Source organism: Leptosomus discolor, chromosome 10 (genome assembly GCF_034619465.1).
Source record: "Leptosomus discolor isolate bLepDis1 chromosome 10, bLepDis1.hap2, whole genome shotgun sequence".
Taxonomy (NCBI): domain Eukaryota; kingdom Metazoa; phylum Chordata; class Aves; order Leptosomiformes; family Leptosomidae; genus Leptosomus; species Leptosomus discolor.
The window spans coordinates 15,099,911-15,121,770 of NC_141400.1; the positions used below are offsets into that span (position 1 = coordinate 15,099,911).

Consider the following 21,860-nt stretch of genomic DNA (forward strand, 5'->3'; position numbering starts at 1 on the left):
GGATGCTGTCACCCCAGCATGGAGCAGGGCTGACCCTTGGCGACCGGGATGGTGGCATTGCAGCAACAGCAGGAGGTGGCCATGTGCCATGTGTGCCCAGGCCACCTCGAGGACGAATCGGAGCCAGGCTGGGTGGGATAACGGCAGTTTATTTCGGAGGTGGGTGCACAACTGTGTGGCAAAGGCAGGTTGTGGTGGCTGGTGGAGCGAGGAGGGGGCTGTGTCCTGGGAAGGGCAGGCTGCAGGGCAGGGGACAGGGACGGGCTGGCTCTGACAGTGTGTCCTGGGGAAAGGGAAGGGGTGACAGAGGCTCCCTGAATGGGGAACATGCCAGAGTCCTGTCAGCCCAAGCACATCCTCCTTTCTCGGTGTTGGTCTTACCAGCACCAAGGCTGTGGCCTCTGGGTGAGTGACTGCGGTCCTGCTGTAGCATCTCCTGCCACCCCAGCTGGCTCCTGCTCGCCCCTGGGTGGGGACAAGTGCTTTGGGGACTCATTGCCCTCCTGACCACCCACTGCTCTCCCCGGACTCTGCCACATAACCCTGACGCCCTCCTCATCCCGTCCACCCCACCACCCTGAACCTCCCTCTGACACTGCTGCCCTCGGGGGGCCCTCTGCTCACCCCCCCCAACCCCCCCAACCCCCCCCCCGCCCATTGCAGGACTCCTCGTGGGGACACCATTTTGTCCCCAAGACACTCTCAGCATCACCTCCTGCACCGACACCTCCTTCAAACCCACTGCAACCTGTACCACTTCCTTCGCCCCCCCCAGCCCCCACCTGGCTGCCACAGCACCCACCAGTCCCCGTGTGCCCCTCCATCCTGCAGGGGTGGGGACAGGGATGGGGTGAGCCCAGGGATGGGGATAGTGACATGGCACAGGATGGGGCTGCCCTTCTTTGCCTGGGCAGGGCAGGAGGGCAAATGTAAATGGTCCCCTTGGTGTGGCAATAAATAACTTCGGCTCTCTTTTTGGTCACCAGGGAAGGATTTGGGGGAATTTCTTTGAGAATGGGTCACAAGTTAAAAACAAAACAAAACAAAACAAACAAAACAATGAAGAACTGGGGGGCTGGAATAAAAAAAATCAACCTTTCCTGCCCAAAATCTGGTTTCAACCAAAACAAGCCAGATTTGGAGGCCGGGAGAGGGTGCTCAGCTGCAGCACCCACTCGGCGCTGTGCCACCCCAGGAAAGCAGAGCTGCGGTGACACCCCGGGGGTGACACCTTGGCCCTGGAGACAGGGGGCTCGCAGGGGACCACCCAGCCCATCCTGGCTATGTGGCATGGGGCTGGCTGGCGGGCAGGGGCTGCAGAGAGAGGGGGCCGTGCTGGGGGCTGGCTTCCCCCCCCCCCGCTGCCTTCTCAGCTCTGCTGCTGACCACGCAGTCCTGCCCCGAAAGGTTAGGGTGGCAAAAATAGAGCGGGGCCATGGGGTGGCAGGCAGGCGGGAGGCGCCTGACCCTGCTGGCACGCTGAGGGGCCATGGCAGCTCCACTGGGGAGCGGGGATACCGGTTTTGGGGGATCTCAGCCCAGAGGGTTGGGGTGTTCCTGGTGGGGGTCAGCGGGTGGCATCGCCCGGGCTGGCGGGGCTGGGGAGAGGGTGGCCTGGGTGGGACCGGCTCATTTAGGAGGTGCAGCGTGCCCCCGAGGGCAGCCCCCCTGGCTTCAGCCGCAGGCTGCCGGTCCAGCCGCGGGGGCAGAGGTTGAAGCTGTGGATGCCCGGGCTTTTGGCCTCCGAGTCTTCGGAGTCGAGGGAGACGTCCGAGTCCGTCGGGGACCGGGAGGTGCAGCGCTTGGCTGGGGACCGCCCGCCCACCACAGGGGATGGCAGGGGGCTCTTGGGGCTGGGGGACAGCCCAGGGATGGGGCAGGAGGACATGCTGGGTGGCAGCGGGATCCGGCGACCCTCTGCCCAGGTGGTTCGGGCCATCCCAGGGGACAAGCAACATTGGGGGCCATCCGCCCGGGGCGATCGCAGGGGGCTTTTGTGGGTGGGCGAGGGGCTGCCCAGGCTCCCCAGTGCTCTGCTGGCAGCCTGCAGTGACGGGGCTCTGGAGCCCTCCAGCCGTGGCGGCTGGGGGGACTGGGGCAGGCTGGGGGGGCCAGTGGGGATGGGGGTGAAGGGCCGGGAGCCCTCCGGCCCCACGGCTTTGGGAGAGGAGCTCTTCCTTCGGGCAGCGTTGATGATGTTCCTGGCGAGCCGTGCTTGCATCTGCCGGCTGGCCCGGGGGTCGGGGTCCTGCCGCAGCGGGGACAGGGACCTCTCGCTCCACGGAGGGGACATGGGGGGTCCCTCGTCCAGCTCTGGCACCGAAGCTGGGCTGGCCCAGCCATCCAGGCTGCCCGGGCGCCTCGCCAGCCGGGGCGTCCAGGTGGGTGAGGCGGGGAGAGACGGCCGCCTTTCCTGGAGGGGGACAGAGAGCGGGTTAGTGTCGGCACCGCTCGGGGCAGATGAAAGGGACAGAGCAGAGAGAGAGGGGCAGGATTGGCGCTGGGGCAAGCTTTGTGCTGGCTTCACGCGTTGCACCACCTGCAAGGGCGCCCCAAAAATGCATTTGCCTCTGCACCACCACCCCCCTCACCAGCCAAGGAGGCTGGGGCATGCTGAGCCTGCAATTAATCATCCTTGCCCAAAATATGACCGAGGACATCTCACTACCTGCAGCTTCCTAAATCCTCCCTCTGTGTGATGCATGGGGACACCCCCTGCGCCACCCCGGAGTCCATCACCCAGCAGCTGCTCCCCAGCCAGCAGGAAAGAGAAGAGCCAGGTCTGACAGCGCAGAGTATATTCAGAAAGAGGGGGAAAAAAAAAAAAAAAAGATAATAAAAACACAGGAGAAATAAAAGCACAGTCAAAAGGCAACCCGTTTCCGTGGGGAGAGAGGCAGGAGTGAGGGACAGGCAGAGGCACGGCTGGACCACGAGCATCGGGCTGATCATCACCCAGCCGTCCTGCCCTCGCCAGCCCTCCTCTGCCCGGCACATCCCTCGCTCCTGGCCATGCCAAGCAGCGCTGCCTGTCCCCAGCTCCAGCATGGGGAGGGACAGGGGCCCCGCAGTGTCCCCTGTCCCAGCATGGTGGGGCTTTGCCATTCCCTCGGGGATGTGGCTCTTCCTCTGCAGCGTGGAAGCAAACGAGGACAGTTCCCGAAGGAGCAGCAAAAGAGACAGGAGCAGGCACAGTGAGGTGGAAAGGCGGCGTGTCCCCTCCGGCTTTGCTTTGGTAGGAGGCTGATAGGAGCCAGCAGGACGGAGGGGCTGCGGGTGAGCGGGCAGAGCCAGCAGCTGCTGGCTACGAGAGCTGGAAAGGCAGGAGGCGAGGAAAGGACAGAGCCAGAGAAGCGATGCTCCAGTTTCCAGGCGAGAGAAGAAAGAAAGTGCTGGTGGCCCCACGGGCAGGCTCCTGATAGCTCTTTGGGATCCTGTGGGCTCTATGTCCCTGACTCCTGCTGCCTCCTGGGACCCCTCAGCTCCCATTACATGGGGGGCTCGGCAGCGCCTGTGTCACCCACTGTCCTGGCACTGCAGCCTCCCAGCTACGTCTTTTTTCTATTTCCTTTTCTTTTTTCCCCCCTTTTGTGTGGTTGGTTCGGCCTTTGGCACACCCGTGAGCAGTTAGGGACAACTCAGCCAGTGGAGGGAAGCCTAAAACCCCCGTGTTTTTCTCTCCGCCACTGCTACTTGTAGTAAAAAGAAGGTTTCCACACCTGTGGCTCAATGCCGGCGTTCCTGGTGGAGTAGGAGGGCCGGGGTGCCTGGAAGCCTCCCTTCGCTCGGGGCGGCAGCAGGCGGCACGGGGAGGCCAGCAGCACCTCGTTCGGGGCTCCAGGACCTGCGTGGCTGCCGTGAGTCAGGGGCAGAGCCCCAGTGTTGCCAGGGAAGGGGCTGGAGGTGGTCTGGCCAGTGGCGGGCACGGCAGGGGGATGCCAAATGGGGGAAGGAGGCAATGGAGAGGTCGGGCAGGAGGTTTGCTGGGGGTAGGGGTAGGTGTCAGGAAGAGAGGGTCTGGGTGGAGGCATCTCTTGGGGCATGGACCTCACCGGCCCCTTGGATGGGGAGAGGATGAAGAGCGAAGACTGGAGCTGGTAGGGCTGGTGCTTGGAGATCTCCAGCTCCTTCTGGGAGACCTCGTTCTCCACCAGGTTGCCTCCATACAGAGACGCTGGGGGCGTTTTGGAGGGCCTGGAGGGACTCTTGGAGACGTGTCTGGAGACCATGGGTGACAGGCAAGCATTGATGTCGTACTTCCAGGAAGGAGGCAGGGACATGGTGGGAGATGGGGACCGCAACAGCTCCGGCTGGGAGGGAGCCTCGATGATGAACTTCTCCATCCTGGACTGCCGGCGGGCAAAGAGCTCGGCCCCCTTCCCTCTTGCTTCACTGAGGTTGTGGCTAGGCTGCGGCTTAGGCTTGGGCCGAATGGTGGGAGACTTGAGGCAGGAGGACCATGCCGGAGCATCATCGGGTGGCGGGAGGTGCTGCCCACCCTTGGCTGTGTTGTTGGGGACAAAGTTGGCGGCTTCGGCCCCGAGGGCGAAGGGCTCGTCCTCCGCACCGGGCTCCCCCTGCTCCTTCTGCTTCTTCCTGCTGTCCACGCTCTGGACCAGGTCCAGCAGATCGGGGTTGGGGCCCAGCTTCGGCTTCTCAATGAAGGTGAACATGGACTTTTTGCCAGCTCTCCGGGCAGCCGACTCCTCCAGGATCCCAGTTTTGGGCAGGGGGTTTGGCCCACTCGCCCCACAGCCCAGGGGTGGACCCGTCAGCATCTTCTGCTCCTGGGGCGGGTACAGCACCGAGTAGGCAGGGGGCGAGCGGACACGGGTGAGCGGCGGGGGGCTGCTCAGGGTCTCAGCGTAAGTGGGTGGTGGGGGCAGCTCGGTGGCTGGGGGTCCCTCTACGGGCTGGCCGCTGGCGGGGGATGCCTGGGTGCCGAAGGGTCTGGCTGTCCGGTTCTTCACGGGCTTGGGCTTGGCCAGGGTGAGATGGACTTCGTAGTACTGCCGGCCCTGTGCCCCGTTCTGCTGCCGGCTGGCCGGGGATGCCGTCCCTGTGGCTGTCCCCGCTGGTGTGCTTGGCACCTCGCCGGGCACCTCGCCGTTCTTCCCCTCCTCGGGGCTCTGCGGCAAGGCAAGAACCACGGTGCTTGGCGCCGCAGGGGCTCCTGCATCCCCAAGCCCCCCCGCCCTGCTCTCCACCCCACCAGCCACCCGCTCCTGCATGCCGTTGGTGGCGGCCGATGCCATGTTCTCCTTCAGGTAGACACTGAGTGGGACCTGCTGGGCTTCGGCAGGAGGCTCCCGGCACGGGGGGGTATTCACCCGCAGCCCCTCTCCTGGGGTGCCAGGCTGGTCAGGCTCCAGCTTTGTCCCCTGCCCCTCGCCCTCCTCCATGGCTGCTTGCCGAGGCCGGGGCGCGGGGCTCAGCAGCAGCCCCCCACCATGCCCGGCCCCGGTGAGCCCGTCGACACGCTGCTTGCGGCGGTTGAAGAGCAGGACGCCCTTGGAGCTGGGGCCAGGTGCTGTGGTGAGCTGCGCCGCGATCCTCCGGCTCCGCGCCTTTGCCTCCTTCAGCTCCTTCTCGGAGAGGCTGGCGCTGCGGGAGAGACCTGGGCAGAGGGGACAGCGGAGTTAGGGGGGGCTCAGAGGGGATGTGGGATCCCAGCCCTCCCCGCCCAGGACCAGCAGCCCTTCCTCCAGGTATTCCCCAGTATTCCAACCCCTTCCCCAGCAGCTGGAGGAAGGCAGGAGGGATGCTCCAGGGCTGGGCTACACAGTGGGGATATTGCAGTCCAGGGGTGATGGGGACCCGGCATAGCCCCCGTCAAGATGCTGAGCTGCAGCTCTGCATGCTGAGGGGACAGACGGCAAAGCCCAGGGGACACCCGGGGGCACTCAAGACCTTTCGTCCCACGCCGCCCTGTATTTCGGCTGGGCTCTGTGTGCCCACTGAAGTGACCCCATGGGAAAGGAATTTCTCCAAGAGCTTTGGCAGGTCTCAGGTTGCAGCTCACATGGTTTTGGCCCCCAGCTTGAAGAGGCAGAGGGCAGGGAAGGGGCCAGTGCGTATCCCCCAGCCCCTCGCCCCAAATCCTGGCATGCCCGGCCCCGAGCGGGCAGGAAAGCAAACCCAGCATCAGCAGGGAGATGCCAGCCCGCTGTAACCTCGTGGCAAGGCTGGTGGCCAGCACTGTCTGGGGACTGATTTGTGGAGCAACACGAGATGGCAGCAGCCGACAGAAGCTGCGCAGATCCTGACCCACCGGACACAGATGCAGCCCACAGCAAGGAGCCGACCTCATGCCTTGGGAGCCTACTCAAGTGCTAAAAGCAAAATGCTAAAAGCCCGGCAAAGGCCCTGCAGCGAGCAGCCAGAGTGTCGCTGGGCTTCTCGTGTGTTGGCCAAAAGGTCAGGGCACCAGCCCTTCCCACAGGCCAAAAGGATGTGGAGCTGCCAGCAACGCATTTTCTCAGGGTGAGCAATTTCCTACAAGCTCGCCCCGAAGCACCCGCGGGAAGGGCAGCGTCCCCGGCCCCGCCGAGGCCACTGCTTGGGGACAGGCACTGGTGTGGAGCATCAGCATCACCCCAGTACCCACCGAGGGTGCAGCCCCCTCCCCAAAGGCGCTGCTGGTATGGCTGTGATGATGGGGCGTCCCCACTCCAGCCCTCAGCAGGGAGGTGGGTGGCCAGGGCCGCCCACCCGCCCCAAGCGCCGCTGCCTCGGGCACTGCCAGAGCCCGCTCCCCTTCCCTTCCCATCCCTTCTTCCCTTCCTTCATGTGTTTCTCATTTTCTTGCCTTCTGTGCTGCTTGGGAGCCTTCCAGGATATTTTCAGCAGTGGCTCAGCCTACCAGTGAGGGAAGGGATGAATGACTAAGCCAAATCCTTCCAGCGAGCCCACGGTGAAGCAGGAGGGCTGCTGCAAACTGGGCATCTCCTCTTCCTCACCCTTCAACCCTCCCACCTCCCTCAGCACCCAGCAACTCACTGCCCTGGCTCCAGCACCACCAAGGTGTGCAGAGTGGCCCTGCCTCCCCGGAAGGGCCAGGGAGGAGGAGGAGGGTGAATGAAGCCTTCAGGCTGCCCAACAGGAAGGTTTTGGCTGGGCACGGGGGAGAGGAGGCAGAGATGCCAGTGGAAACTCTCTCATGGAGACAAGGAGCCCATCCGCAGTGGCGACGCCGGCGGCCAACATCTCCCCCGGTTAGCGCCCGGCATTGTTTAACGCCCCATTTCTATTTGCTTTGGCGGCGGCACAGAGTGGGGCCGTGGTTTCCTCCGGCCGGGCTGGCTGGAGGGCGGCCAGCACCGCAGCTCCCACTCCATGGGGTCACCCTTGCCGCCTTTATCTCCGAAACGAAGGAGGAATATGGCCAAGGAGCCGTTGAGAAACAAGCCACAGGCTCCAGATGTCTGCAAATTTCATGCTCTGAGCCGAGCATCCCCGCTTCCTTGGAGGCTGAGGCCGCCTAAGAAGCCGAGCTCTCGGCGGAGCCATTTCACAGCCTCTCGCTCTTGCTACTGCCTTTTAACAGCAGCCGAGGGGCCCTGGAGGATCTCCTCTGTGCTGGAGGGATGACTCAGCTCTTGGCCAGCTCATTCCTGCTTGGACTAGCCACCGGATACACTCCCGTGTAGCCAGGCCCAGCACCAGGATTTGACTCCTGGGATTTTGCCCCCAGGTATCCCCATCCCTTGCTGCCGCCCTGGGCACAGACATCCCTCTGGGCCAGGGGGTGCTGCCGGGTGGGAGCCCCCCGCCTGAAATCCCCCCATTTGGCATCTGCTCCCAGCATCGCCTTGCAGCCTTACATCCCCTACGCTCTTCCAGCAGCCACTCTGCCCCTGCTTAACCAGTACCCACCATTCCCTGGGTATGCTCCACCCGAGCCCGCTGGAAATGAATCCCTCAGGATACTAATGGGGATGCCAGGGCTAAGAATTGCTCTTCATGTCCAATGTCTAGCGCATGGATGGAGAGCACCAAAGCCTCGGACAGGCCAGAGACAACTGCAGAGAACAACCCTGTAAACCGCCCTCCTTGCACAGCCGCACACAGCCCGGCAGATGGATGATCGGACAGATGGACAGGCGGACGCTGCAGCCCTGCAACCCGGCTCTGCAGGCACCGTGGCCAACGTGGCTCATCATCGCTCGACCCGGGATGCCATCCCATCCCCACCCACAGGGCAGGGCCCACCTCCTTCCCCTCTACCCTCCGGCCTGAGCCGTACAATGAGGTTATCTGACCTGGCACGAGAGCCTTTAGCCATCTGCCGGAGTGGCCGGGGGGACCTCGTCACCTCGGGCGGCTCCTGCACCCCTCACTCCCCTCCCAGCTGCAGGGAACATCCCTTCATCCTTCCCCACCATCCCCTGCCAGCCGGGGAGCCTCGGGTGGGCTGTGGCTGGGGGCTTCCCCCCCCGGCCCCAGGCAGACAGAAGGGAGCTCAGCGTGCTGAGAATGTCCAGGTGCTGGGGAGGAGGAGGAGGGGCGCAGGGCCGAAGGCAGCCCAAGCAGCGCGGGAGGAGGTGAAAGCAAAACTACGCGCGGCTGAGGGCGCTGGGGGCTCGTGCGCCACTGGAAACTGGTTTCCGACCATTAACGGGAGTCCAGTCCAAAATCCGAAGGGTGACAGGCTCTTCTCGCGCTCTTCCACTCTTCCTTCCTTCCTTCCTTCCCACGCCGCACACCGGCTCGCCACCACGCTGCCCTTCGGGAAGGAAACGTCTCCCCTCTCCAAATGTCCTGGCTTCTTCCAAGAACAATGAATCCAGCCCCACCAGCCCTCTCCGCTGCCCTATCCCCACTTTGGGGGGTGACTCAGTAGTCCCCAGCCCTGCGGTCCAGTGATGCCAGGGCAGGAGATGCTCCCTGCGACCCACAGGACCGCTGGGCTCCTGGCGCACGTGAGCAGCTGGCCACCAGCCCCCGAGTGCTATTTCAGTGCAATGCACTTCAGCTGCAGCCAGAGGAGCCTATAGATCTCTATCTGTATATTTATATAGGCACTTGCTCTGTAGGTATCCCGTTGCTCCAGGGGTGACTTCCAGCAACGTCCCCCAAGTGCAGGGCTTAACAGCTTCTTACCGAGCTGTCAGTCATCCTTCCTGCAGCACGTACTATGCTCTCTCCTCCAGAGTGAGGATGACGAGGGTGGTGAAAGGCATTTTTGTTGCTCTCCCTTCCTGGCCAGATGGGGGAAAAAAAATTCCTTCCAGCTCAGCTTTCCGTGCAAACGATTGGTCGTCACCCCCACAGCACTACTGCAGAGCATCTGAAGTCCGGCCAGCGAAGGCTGGAGTCACCGTCTGACTCCAAATGATGGTGAAGGACGTATCAGGCCCTGCCTGTGGCCCGCCCTGCCCTGACATGGACTCCAAGAGCTGGAACGAGATGAGGATTTGGCCCCAAATTGCAGGGAGGGGAGATACCCCAGGGCGCTCTGAGCTGACAGATTAGAGTGGAAGTTGCTGGTCTTGACGTGGCCGGGATGTCACAAGAAGAAAATCAGCGACTTGGAAGCTGTCACCTTGTTGGTCTGGGTGGCTGTGAGCAGCAGGCATGGTTGGTGAGAAGTCCTCGTACGGAGAAGCCAAGAGGTACCAGAGGCCCAGTACTCAACAGGCCACTTGAAATCCTGGACTCAAGGCTGGCAGCTGACTCCAAAATCTATTCCTAGCCTGCTCCTGGTTTGGATGCTCAGCCATCCCCACACTGAAGCCCACCCTGGCCAGCTCACAGGATGATGCTCAGGATGTCCCACCGGCCACAGGGCTGTCCAGGGCCAGGTAGAGCATGGACCAGAAACCCCGAATCTACCTTCGCATAGTGCAGCAGCCGCCACCCGTAACTGGCAGGTGCTTTTCCCCTCATTCTGACCATTTCTTGGGCTGCAGCGAGTCAACCCAAATGGTGCCTCTTGCTGGCAAAATCCCACCAGCAAAACCCAGTATCAAACCGACTGAAACCCCATCTCTCCAGAGGGACACACTCCGTCGCCATTCCACCTCCCTGCCACGAACCCGCACACGTCTACAGCCGGGCAGTGCTGGGGAGGGGGAATCCAGTATTTTCACCCAAACATTGAGGGCTTTGGACACCGAGGAAATGTAAGCAGGTTTTTTGGCAGAGAAGCCAACTGGCCTTTTGCCCTAACTACAGCTGTGCAGGATTTTTTGCTTTGTGCACTAACTTGCACACATTTAAGTCTGTGCTTCCCTCCAGCTCCCAGAGTTATCCCAAATAATCTTCTGCTAGGAAAACAAGGAGGGTAGCACAGACAGGCAGTCGAGCCAGCTAGAAACAGATATGATTCAAACGCATGGATAAAAATACAACTATTTTCTGCCTCATTTCCAACTTCCAACCCTCTTATACTCCAGTATAAAACCTCCATGAAAGTTTTATCCATGCTGGCCCTGCAGACCTGAAAAGCCCCAGCTCAAGCAGTGGGTGCCATGGTGGGAGCAAACCTCGCCTGCCTGGCAGGGCACACCGTGCTGGGCCTCTCCTCGCGGGTGCCTTTGCCAGTGACAAAATCTGGCACAGCGAGAAAATTCGATGCGCTTGCAAGTTTTCCCTGCACTCTGTTCACAAGGGCTTTGCTGGATTTGGAGCTGTTTGCCTCCCCGCGCTCCTCCCGGCTCGCAGCCGTGCCCCTGCCTTGCCCGGCGCTCAGCACCCAAATCCTCCTGAAAATGGCCCTGCAGCCTCCAAGCAGTCAGCCCTGGGGTACCCATCTCCCACCTGGAGGGAGGAGGAGAAGGGGCTGGGGGTGTTAAATTTTAATGCCCTGCGCTTTCCCAGGGCACGCCAAGCTGAAGGGATGCAGCAAGCAGCCCCAGCCCTGCACACTTCCTCACTGAGGAAGAAGAGGCTGCTGCTACCGCAGAAGTGGAGGCAGCACCTTCCCCCAGCCAGACAAAAATTAAGCTTTTAGCTTTGCAAGAGGAGGCTGGAGCTGTGCAGACCTCCTCCAGGCTGCTCTGCCATCCACCCACCCAGCACGCAGCTGAGCCATCCCATCCCATGGATGGGTACCAGGGGGACCCTGTCCCTCCTGGCAGGTGAGTCCCAGCCCCTCTGCGCCTGCCGGTGCTCGGACTCACTGTGACACGTCCCTGGCTGTCAGGGCCCCAGGTGACAGCCTTGCCGGGCTGGTGCCATGAGCCAGAGGTACTGGCCTGGCGAGAGAAGGTCATCTGGCTCAGCTTGGCCCCGTCGGAGGGACACAGCGGGGAGGGGAGCGGGACGAAACGGGGCCTTCGCCTGTCCCTTGCACAACGCGTAAGGGATCCATCCTGCTGGCTGCCAAGCCGTAGGGACAGACCTTGTGTCTCCAGCACGGGGTGGCATGGCCAGGGGAGATCATGTCCCTGTCACGGGGGGACAGAGGACATTGCCTAGGAAGACGCTTTGCAGAGCTGGGACCAGAGCCCCGGGGGGGACACGGACACCTCCACGTCCCCCCACGTCCCCCCGCTGTGCCTCCCAAGCCCCACCCCGGACCCCTGGGTGTGGGCAGAGGGAACTGGCACCCACCCGTCTAATTTACAGAGAGACAAACCCCGCTCAGCCCTCGTCTGCGCCTCCGCTCGCCTGCCCTTCGCCCACAATCAGCACCGTACGGGGGCGAGCACCCCCGAACCCCCCCCCCCCGGCCCCCGCCGTGCACCGCCAGCCCCCGGCACCCCTGGACATCCCCCGATCCCTGCACCCCCCTCGCACCCCTCTCTGAGCTCCCCCCCCCCCCTCGCTCCACCACTGGCACCCCCCGGGCCCCCCCAGCCCCGCCCGGGGGCAGCCGCCGCCCCCCCAGCCCCGGCCCTACCCGCGGTGCCGGTGCCGGTGCCGGTGCCGCCGCCGCCCCTCGCAGCCCGACTGCACCGGGGAGGAGGCGGCGGGCAGGAAAGTTGCGGCGGCTCCGCCCTCGGAGCGGGCCCGGGGGGCGGGAGGGGGACACACACACACGACGACGGGGGGGGGCCGGGGGGTGGCGGGTCGCGCCGGTCCTGCCCCTGCCCTCCCCGCTCGACCGACCGGACGGGATGGGTCCCCGGCGGCACCGGCAGCAGACCCCCGCCCCGGCTGCTCGCCCCCGCCCCCACCCCCACCCCCCCCCCGGCCCTCCAGAAGTCCTGCCCCGCCGCTTCTCGTCCCGGCTGGGTCTGCCCTGAGCCCCCTGCCAGGGTGAGAGCAGCCGGGGCATCCCCTTACCCAGCCCGGGGCATCCCCTTACCCAGCCCGGGATATCCACTCGCCCCGCCCAGAGCACCCCCCCTTATCCCTGCTCCGAACATCCCCTTTATCAAGCCCTGTGCACCCCCTTATTCCACCCTGCGGCATCCCTCTTTCCCAGCCCTGCACACCCCCCTTATCCCTGCTCCACGCATCCCCTTATCCCAGCCCTGAGCATCCCTCTTGCCCCACCCATCACCCCCTTTCTCTTCTCCCAGCACTGCTGGGGACCTGCAGCACCTTGTATTTCAGGGCCTCCCCTTGCTGCCAGTTTCCCCAGTACCTAAAGAGTTGGGGCACTTGGAGTAGGGGTAAAAATCCAGCACTGGTGTCACCACCCTGGGGATCCCCTCAGAAGAGCACCAAAAGCCCTCTGCCAGGGGTGGTCTGCTCCCAGTGACAAGGAGACCACAGCGGCAGGTGAGATGATTCCTGGGGAGCCAGCATCACCTCCCAATTCCACCACCCTGTTCCTGCTGGGGCTGCAGAGCTCCCCAGGCACCTCTGCGGGTGGGACCAGCCTCACCCCCTTCCTGCGCCTGTCCACACCACAGGATGAGCTCTTGGCCTTATTTTTTGCCTTTCTAATTTCCTTTCTTCCTGCCCTTCTTTGCTTTTTTTTTTGTGTTTTTCTGGTTTTTGAGGGCTCGGCAGCCCTCGGGGAGTGAAACCTTCCATTTATTTGCACACTAGACAGATAAACCAGTCCTGCCTCCTGCATCTCCCAGCCGCTGCCTCTACCTGGGGCTCCTGCGCTCCCCAGCCTGCCCCGAGAGGTGCCAACCAGCCTGGGCCGCTGTGCCGGATATTTGGGAGCAGCCAGCCTGGCCTTGGGCTGCTGGATGGGGACAAAAGGGGCACCTGGGACTGGCCTGGGTTGGTCTGCACTGCTCGCAGGGGGGGACCCACTTGGCTTCCAGCTCTCAGGGCCACCCTGCATGATTTTGCATGCAGATGGGTGCACCCCTTTCTCTGGCAGAAGCTGCCTGGGGCAGGGGGGCTGTGCTTTACCCCCAGACAGCTAAGAAGAAGATGAGTAAATCCTCAACACTTTCCAGGGATGCTTCTGCAAACACGCTGCTGCAGAGGCAGCCCCGATGGCAATAGCGTAGGGACCTGCCCTTCCCGCTCTCCTCTGCTGCCATCCCTGCTCTGAACCAAACCTCTCTTTCTTTGCAAACCTACAGGTTTTTGCAAGGTCCCGACGCTGCTCCCAGCACTCAGGACCCTCAGTGACATCCTGCCCGGAGGCTCTGGAAAGTCTGACGGGTCTCACAGGCAGCGACTGGTGGTGATCTCACTTGGAGGAGGAGGAAACGGGACAGACAAACTCTTTCCAACAAACCTGTTGAGTTACTTTAAAATTCCAGGCTGGCAGCAAAAGTGCTGGATGGTGGCGCGGGTTAGGAAAATGCTGAGCCTGGACAGAGTCAGGCCTGACCTTTCCCAACTGCAGATCTGCCATCCCAGAGCAGGGTGAGAAATGGGAAGACTATTTGGGTCCATCTGGTTTGTGTGCCGAGCCCTGAAACACGACGCCCGTACGGCCAGGGAGCTGCTGGGGCAGCAGCGAGCCAAGGAGCTTGGCTGCGCTTCCCAGCCCTCATCCTGTCCAGGGACCTGCTGGCTTTGAGGATGCCTGACACCCCAAAACGGAGGGGGATGGATTCTGGACAACGGGTTTATGTCGAGCATCCCCAGCTGATCCTGTCCCTCCCCATCCTGGGGTCTGCTTTGGGAAAACCAGGCTCCCGTGGGGACAGCGACACACCTGCCTCGGTGCCGCATGGCAGCTGAGATAACAGCTGGGCAGGAGCAAAATAGAAAAAAGGGTGGAAGCGGGGTTTAAAAATGGGTCTGATGCCTGTAAGAGGCTGGGTGTAATCCTGTGGGAGCATCTCCCCTTGGGTGGGGATGTCTGGGTGTGGGGACAGACGCGGTAACCCTAGATATGTGCCCGTATTTCTGTCACCGTGGCCAAAGGGACAGTCACAGAGGGGAATGGCTATGAAACAGGGCTGTGAAGTGAGGTGATGGCAGAGAGCATTGTAGGAACCAAGCAGCCTGAAATAAAGCGCTTAATTTTTAAACCAGGGGCTGAAAGAGAGATGGCCCCAAGCTATGTCACGAATGTTCGGCCATCCCCATCCCAACCGATCAGGGAGAGGTGCCCCTAACACAGGCAGCACCCCAGGAGCTGGCCCTGATCTCTCCCCTTTTGGCAGGATCCCACTGAGCCTCCTGGCCAGGGTGAGGGCCGGGAAGCCCACCCTGCTCGTGCCCCACTTGGGGTTTGGTTGAGCTCTTGGAGATCACTGGAACCCGTCTGCTGCCTTCCCACCCCCCTCCCGAGAAAAGCCACAGATTCCTCCGTATTTTTAAGGCCAGAGAGATCATCTCAAGCTAAAAAAGTCCCAGCGGCTCGGCTGGGAGCCTGGAACCTCTAACCCGGTGGAGGTCCTGCCCTGGGAAGAGCTGGGTGTTCCCACCGCCATACTGGGCAGCAGCAGCCCTGGCCCCAGGAGCACGGCAGTGCTTTTCAGGCTAGAGGACAGTGGCCAAAAGGGGTTTCTCTTACCTGCTTTCCTCGGCTCGCTGGCGGGGTTGATGAGGACCCGTTGGATCTTCACCAGTTTCCACTCCTGGCTGGGGTCAGCCACAGGGCTGGCTGCTGCAGGGGGCAGATCTGGGGCAGAGCCAGGGCATTTTGGGGAGGCTGCAGGCTCAGTCACCAAGGCCAGGTTGCCGTTGTGCAACGAGGGACCCGGCATGTCCCCACTGAGCCCCCCAGGCTCCTGCTGGCAACTCCTGCTTGCCTTCCCTCCTGGTGGCCCCGTCCATCCCTCCTGCTCAACTGTCTCGGAGGCAGGAGCATCCCGGAGCTGACGGCATCTCTGTCTCCCACTGCTCCCCCTCTCTTGCCAACAGCCCGTGTCCCCCTCGGTGTCGCCCTTGGCCATCCTGCAGACACATGGGTTTTGGGCAGCCTCGAGGGGCATGGGGCAGCCGGGCTGGGTTTGCGGGCAGGGCTGCTGGAGCCTTGCCTTCAGCATCTTTGTCGCTTCCCTTCGCAGGCGCTTCACACCCTTTCAAGCCAGCTCCGTGTGGCTGGGAGGCTGGCTCCTCCCTGGCACCATCCCTGGGAGTACGGGCAGCATCCGAGAGGGAAGGCGGCCACGTGCCGGGCACGAGCCCAGCTTTACTGCTCTTGCAGGCAGAAGGACCAGGCGCAATGCCACGGGAGCAGGCAGCTTTCGGAGACCCAGCCACGGCGATTTGCCTGGAGGACACACGTCGCCGAGGAGGATTTTGCAGGAATCTCTCTTGTCCAGGTGAGCAGAAGAGCAGCGTCTGAAGATCTGTGAGAAGGGAAGGGGGAGCACTGAGGATGCTTGTGCATGCACCGATTTCCTCTGGCCACAGCCAGCGGAGAGGCTCCTGGCATTCCCAGCCTGGGCTCCAGCCCCAGCACCGCTCTCCATGAGGAAAGACCACCTGAGATGCAAATACTCCCTAACAGCTCATTTGAAAATGCCCCCCGACTCCACAACCCCCACAATGCCACGCTCACCACCCCAGCACCCTCGCCCATCCATCCTCACCCTGGTGCCCAACTCCCACTGCTTTAGCAGCCCAGATGTGACAGCGGAGACTCCCATGTGTGGCCAGCACTGGGAGGTGGCTGCTGCTCAGGACATGGGAGCTTTCGGGAAGAATCCCAGGGTTTGCTCAGGGTTAGCAGGAGCCCTGGCTCCCACCTCCATCCCGCTGGAAAATGCGATTCCCAGCATCCAGCTAACAGAGCTGTGCTTAACCATCGAGTGACTCACGCGGTGCCGGGACAAGCGTAGACAGACCCGTTTCCCTTCTGCCGAGCACAAATCCTGCTGAATGACGGACACATACGCAGACACAGCCGAGGGGTGAAGGTATCAGCTGGGAGAGGGGGATGCCATCGGTCCCAGGACAGGATACGGGTTACAGCGTTCGGGGGAAATTCCTGTGCCGTGAGTCCTCCGCAGCCGCTCAGCAAAGCGTCACCCAGCCCTGCTCGCTGCAAGGCTGGGTCCCAGGGAGGCGCCCGCTGGGCATCACTGCTGCCATCTGTGGACCCACAGAGCCCATGGCACACGGACCATGATGGATTTCTCAGCCTAACAGCCGGCCGAGGAGAAAAAGAGGTTTCTACTCGGCCCCAAACCCTCCCTGACTTATTGCAAGTTTTTTCAGTGAAACAAGAAAATGTACCGGGTCAATGCCACAGATTGAGATGAGGCAGGAATACACCCTGCAGTTTCATCTGGGGCTCGCACAGCCTCTCTGCAAAACTTTTCCCATCCTTAGCAAGGTTATTTTGGAAAGGAAGGCAGATTTGAAAACAGCCAGTGAAAGCTTTGCTGCTGAACAGGCGCTTAGGCATTTCCCAAACGCAACGCTGCATTTTTTTGAGAATGCCCAAAGGAAATCTTCTGCACTTTCTGGAATCCTTCCTCCTGCCTTGCTCTGCTGCAATTATTCAACACGGATTTGCAAAGAGATCCTGGGGGGAAAATTTCAATGTTTCTCTCTGAAAAAGGAATCTTATCCTGCTCTTTATGTAATTCGGGGCCCCAGTAGTTGCAGGAAGCCACCCACATCTTTCCTTAGAAACATGGCAAGTTGTGGGAGCTGAAGGGTGCTGGCTTATCTCAAACGAGGACAAAAAGAAAGTTGCTGAAAACAGCCCCAGCCCAGTGCAAGTCAGCAGAGATCCTCTCAGAGCGGCTCTGCCATCTCCCCGCTCCCACCCCTGTGCCTCATCCTTAGGGAGAAGGTTTCTTGGGCAGCACTCCCGCCCATCCTACACTGGATCTGCCTTGACAGTTTGCTGGGCAAGCCTGTACCGCCCCGAAAACCACCTTCCAAAGCCGCCCCCTTCCATTTCAGGAGCGCTTTCTGCAGATGGGCATATCCCGAGGACGGGCGCCCACGATCCTGGCATTCCCCGGGCAAACCCTTCCTTGGCGAGACCCAAGCGGCGGCGTTCCCCAAGGACATGCTGCGGGGACAGGGCTGCCCACGCTGCCGAAATACTGAGTCACACGTCTGCTGCCTCACTGGGGGCCAGTCTGAGCCCAGCATCGCAGCGGAGGAATGGTGGTGGAGCTACCAGTGGAGGAGCCGCCTTCCCTCCCAGGACACGGCTCTTGGGCCCTGCAAGCAGCACAGGAGCAGAGTATTTATGGGTAACGTGCATCTCCAGCAAAAGCTGCGGGGCTGATCCTGTCTGCTCCAAGACCAGCCTGGTGGGATGGGTATATACGCCCCAGGTGTGTCATTGCACCAGCAAAGAGGAGCAGCATCGCCAGCCACATCCACAAAACCAGGCTGAGATGACAACCACCCTCCTGTGCAGACCCCCAGCTGCAGAATGAGGCTGTAAAGGGGCGTGAGGGTCATTTTGGGGACCATTTCAGGGGTGCAGCACCAAACCAGGGAGCAAGGGATGCTCAAGTTGGGCATTGGTGTCCAGCTCACCGCTCCAACAAGCCACTGCCTGGCCGTGCCCCTCTGGAAAAGCACCTCATGCTCCCTGGCAGCAGTGAGTCCCTGTGAGAAGCTGCAAAATGGTGCCAGAGGAGAGAACAATAATACTACTACTACTTAAAAAATTCCTTCAATTCACAAAGTGTTGAAATCTGGAAGCAGGGAGACCTTTGCTCAGATATCTCTCCCTGCCCACTCGCCGGCGGGTGATGCACAGCCCTCCTGCCTTTCTCACACCCTGCCACCCCCCCAGCCATTGAAAAAAGGAAAACTAAAGTTAACTTTCCACCTCCCACACAAATATTTTTGGCAGGCGTTGCTGGCATTCAGGCTGCCAAGCCCGGGGGAGACAGGCCCTGCAGAAAGTCTTCATCTCCGTCTGCTCCCGGCACCCACCCGGGGGACCCAGGAGATCGTGGTGGCCTGGGCTGGTCCTGTCCCAGCCCCAATGCAGGGGCAGGAGGTGGTATAGGTGTAAAAAAATGGGGTGCACCTCCAGGACAGCCCTGGGGACGGCGGGTGGCCTGGCCACAGGCATGCCATAGAGTGGCGGTCGCATTTACACCCAAGCCTGGGCTCTGTCCCCGGTTTTGCCTGTTGTCCCCAGCCACATCGCCGCCCAACGCTTGGTTTTCATCATCATTAAACAAGCCGGGATGGGGGTGGGAAGGGGTGTGAAAGCTGTCCCCAGCACAGCAGGGGCTCTCGGGTTTCCCAGGTCAGGCAGCGGGTCGCTGTCACTCAGGCAGGACCCTGCTGTCCAGACTTGCAGTCCCCAGCTCCGGTCACAAGATCGGTTCCATCCCTTTCCAAAATAGCCCAGCCGCAATGTATACATCTGGGGATCTTCACACCTTTCCTGTGCCAGCAGCTGAATGTCCCCATGGGGGAGCTGGGCACCTTTTTCCCCATTGCACCTTCCCCTCCATGTCACCTTCCCCCGCCATGGCACTGCGCTGGGCAAGGAGCCTGGGCCAGCTGCATCCCCAAAGGGCAACCATATGTTCCGGGGGGGTCCCGTGTCGCTTTAAGGGAGTGCTGCCCCTACAGCAGATACAGGAGACATCTTTGCAGTGTAGCTGTCACCCAACAGCATTTGGAGCCACGCCTGGGCCACCCTGTGCCCGGACACTCTCCCATCTGCTGCAATCCAATATCCAACACCCCCCGGCTCCCCGGGTACCTGGGATGTGCTGCCGAGCCACGTGCTGGGGGGAGGAACAGTCAAATTGCTGTGGGGTGACTCCCCCTTGCATGAGGACCCCACTGCTAAACCCCAAAGCCCTGTAGGGCTGGGGCCAGCTTGGTGTCACCCAGTGCCACCCCCACATCCTTCCATGGGAGATGGAGACTGCTCCCAGCAGGGAGGTGATGGCAACGGGAGGGCTGTGCAGGATGGAGGGAGGGAAACCTCTTCCGTGCGGGCCCAGGGCTCTCTGTGACAGCCCAGCACCCAGGGAAGGGGCGCAAGGGAACCGGGATGTGATGTGATTTCTTCCCTGGAAATCCCTGCCAGGGCGAGAGAGGAGATACCAGGTCACCCCCCTTGGCATGACAGAGCCCCAGCCTCACCAGGCCAGGACGGACCCTGTCCCCAGAGCGAGCCCTGGGCATGTGGGCAAGGGTGGCCACATCCTGGCTCCTGCAGGCGAGGCAGGGGCTGGCAGGCAGAGCAGCTGGCAGCGTGCTGGGGAAAACAAAAGCCTTTTGCAGAGCTGATTTACTACCTTGATGGAAACTGGGATGGAAAAAACAACATTCCTGAGCGCCTGTCCCCATGCAACCCCCATGATCCCCAACACCCCAGCCTGCCTGTGGGGACATGGGGCTGCCGGTCCTGGCACACGGGTGCCCACGCCGAGCTGCACCCTCAAACCCTGCCCACAGCTGGTGGGGAGAAGCAGCAGGAGAAACACCTGGGTATGGCACGGGGGCTGCGGGGAGCCCGGAGGAGTTGTTCTGATTAAGCAGTAAGCAGAGCAAGGAAAGAGGAGGACAGTGGCATCCTAGACAGCTGGACCATGTCTCCTCCCTCCTCCACCCCACGCTGGAAGCAAGGGCTGGATGTGGCTGCCAGGGCTGCCCTGCATCCCTGTGCCCTGCCTTGCATCCCTTTTCACTGCCCTGCATCCCTTTTTGCTGCCCTGCATCCCTCTGCCCTGCCTTGCATCCTTTTTCACTGCCCTGCATCCCTTTGCCCTTCTCTGCATCCCTTTGCCCTGCCCTGCATCCCTTTGCACAGCTGCATGACTCCTCACGCAGGCCCTGGGCTTGTCCCTTCACTGTTCAGGGAGGACAGGAGTGACCCTGGGCAGCTCACCTCTCTGCTCCCAGGCACCAAGGAGGCTGAGAGCAGGCTGGCCCAAAGGACAGGGGCTGGGGAGGGGGGGTGGTGCCCATCCCTTGGAGGGCAGCATGGTGCAGGCTGGGCTGGACTTGGAGTGAGATGCATATTGTAACCTGGCACAAACATCCCATACCAAGCCCCAGCAGGCATTTGCACCCACTTCACCACCCTGGCTCCCAGGAGTGCTTCTTGTCGGAGTACAGCATGCAGCAAACCCCCATGCTCCCGCCATTCAAACCACCTCTCAGCCCCAGGCTGGGGTGGGCTCCAGCAACACCCCATGCCCCACAGGGATTTACATCCATTGAACATCAGTCTGTGTGCTCCAGCGGAGTGACACTGACCTTGCTCAGCCCTCCTGGCTGGATTCAGAAATCAGTCTGTTCCTTCCCATCACCTGTAACGGGGCCATCTGGCTTTGGGCGTCCCATCTGGACCATCCCGGGAGCTGCCCATGCCCCTGGTGCACGGCACAGACCTGTACAGGGCAGGTCCCAGCCTGTCCTGTCACTTGCTTACCTGGGACCCTGACTTCAGCTTCAGCTGTTGCATCCCTGGGGCTGAGGACAGCCCCAGCCCAGCTGTCACAGCTGCCTTGAGCCCTTCTTGGTGCAGTTTTGGGGAGCAAAGCACCAGGTGTGCTGAACACTGCGGACCCTGGGTCCTACTGGCTGCAGCACAGCGTGAGCCCTAGGTGCCACTGAGGCGGGTGACTGTTCCCAGGGATGCCTGGCCACCACTGCTCGGTGACACAGGGTGGTCAGCTGAAGCCCCAGCAGATCACTGAGGGAAGCCAGGGATGAAAAAGCAGCTTGGCGTTTCCAAAGCTCAAACAAAATGCAAAACCAGGGAGGTCTGAGAGAGAAGATGACCTTAAAGTCCAAGCTCCGGGCTGGTGGCCACTGAGGCAGGGAAGCCCAGCCTAGCTGCTCTAAGCCCACTCAGGACTGAGCGGTGAACCAGAGGCTCCTTCCAGCCCTGGGATGTGTGAAACTGAGGCAGCCGGCTGGGGGGAGGCAGGGCAGGGAGGCTGGTGTTGGTTGGGGTCCGGTGGTCCAGCTGGCAGCATGGCACTGCTCCCCTCCCCACGCTGGCACCGTCGCGGCTGCAAAGCAGACCCAAGCCACACCGCAGCGAGGCAGCTTGGCGAGATGGGTACAGGCAGCTCCCGGCCTCCTGGACTCTGCGCACCCCTGCCCACCCCAGGCGGCTTGCCTTCGTTATCCATCACACGGGAACAGCCTCGGCGGCGCAGCCACCCGCTCGCCGGCACAGCAGAACCTACACCCAAATTTCCCTACGGAGCTCCGGCAGCAGATGCCGGAGGGAGGGCTGGCATCACTGCTCCTTCATGCCTTTCCTGACCAATACGGCTGAACATTTGCTGGGGGGCAGGGTGGGGTGATGATGAATGCTCGCTAATTAAACAAAATCCCACTCCTGGAGGCGAGTGCAGTGGGGATAGGGTCATCCCCGGCTTTTAGGGCACCTGTTGTTGGTTGTGCCAAAAACCTGCCTGGGTGGGGAGGGCAGGGCAGCCTCCTGCAGCGGGGCTGGGGCTCGTCCTGCAGCGGGGCTGGGGCTCATCCCACAGCCGTGTTGGCCCCAGGGAGCTCAGCCTCAGCGGACATAAAACACGACTCATTAACTAAGCAGAAAAAAACCACAGGGGCTCAAAAAGCCAGTTTAAGCAACTTCTGTGCATTCAGGGACACACAAGCTGGGACAACTGACA

The 21,860-nt window shown here is 61.7% G+C and overlaps 1 protein-coding gene across 2 annotated transcripts; it reads right to left on the reverse strand.

Moving 5' to 3' along the window:
• Window positions 1–1,633: 1,633 nt before the first annotated feature.
• Window positions 1,634–15,305, reverse strand: SYNPO (synaptopodin). 2 transcript variants are annotated; one of them, XM_086471134.1, is made up of 4 exons: window positions 14,831–15,305; window positions 3,887–5,617; window positions 3,720–3,844; window positions 1,634–2,413 (listed from the first exon to the last, which is right to left on the reverse strand). In XM_086471134.1, the coding sequence occupies exons 1-4, from the start codon at window positions 15,303–15,305 to the stop codon at window positions 1,634–1,636; spliced, it is 3,111 nt and encodes a 1,036-aa protein (XP_086327260.1). The 2 variants fall into 2 exon arrangements, with proteins under 2 accessions (XP_086327260.1, XP_086327259.1); XM_086471133.1 differs by having other exon boundaries at window positions 3,720–5,617.
• Between the last annotated feature and the right edge of the window lie 6,555 nt (window positions 15,306–21,860).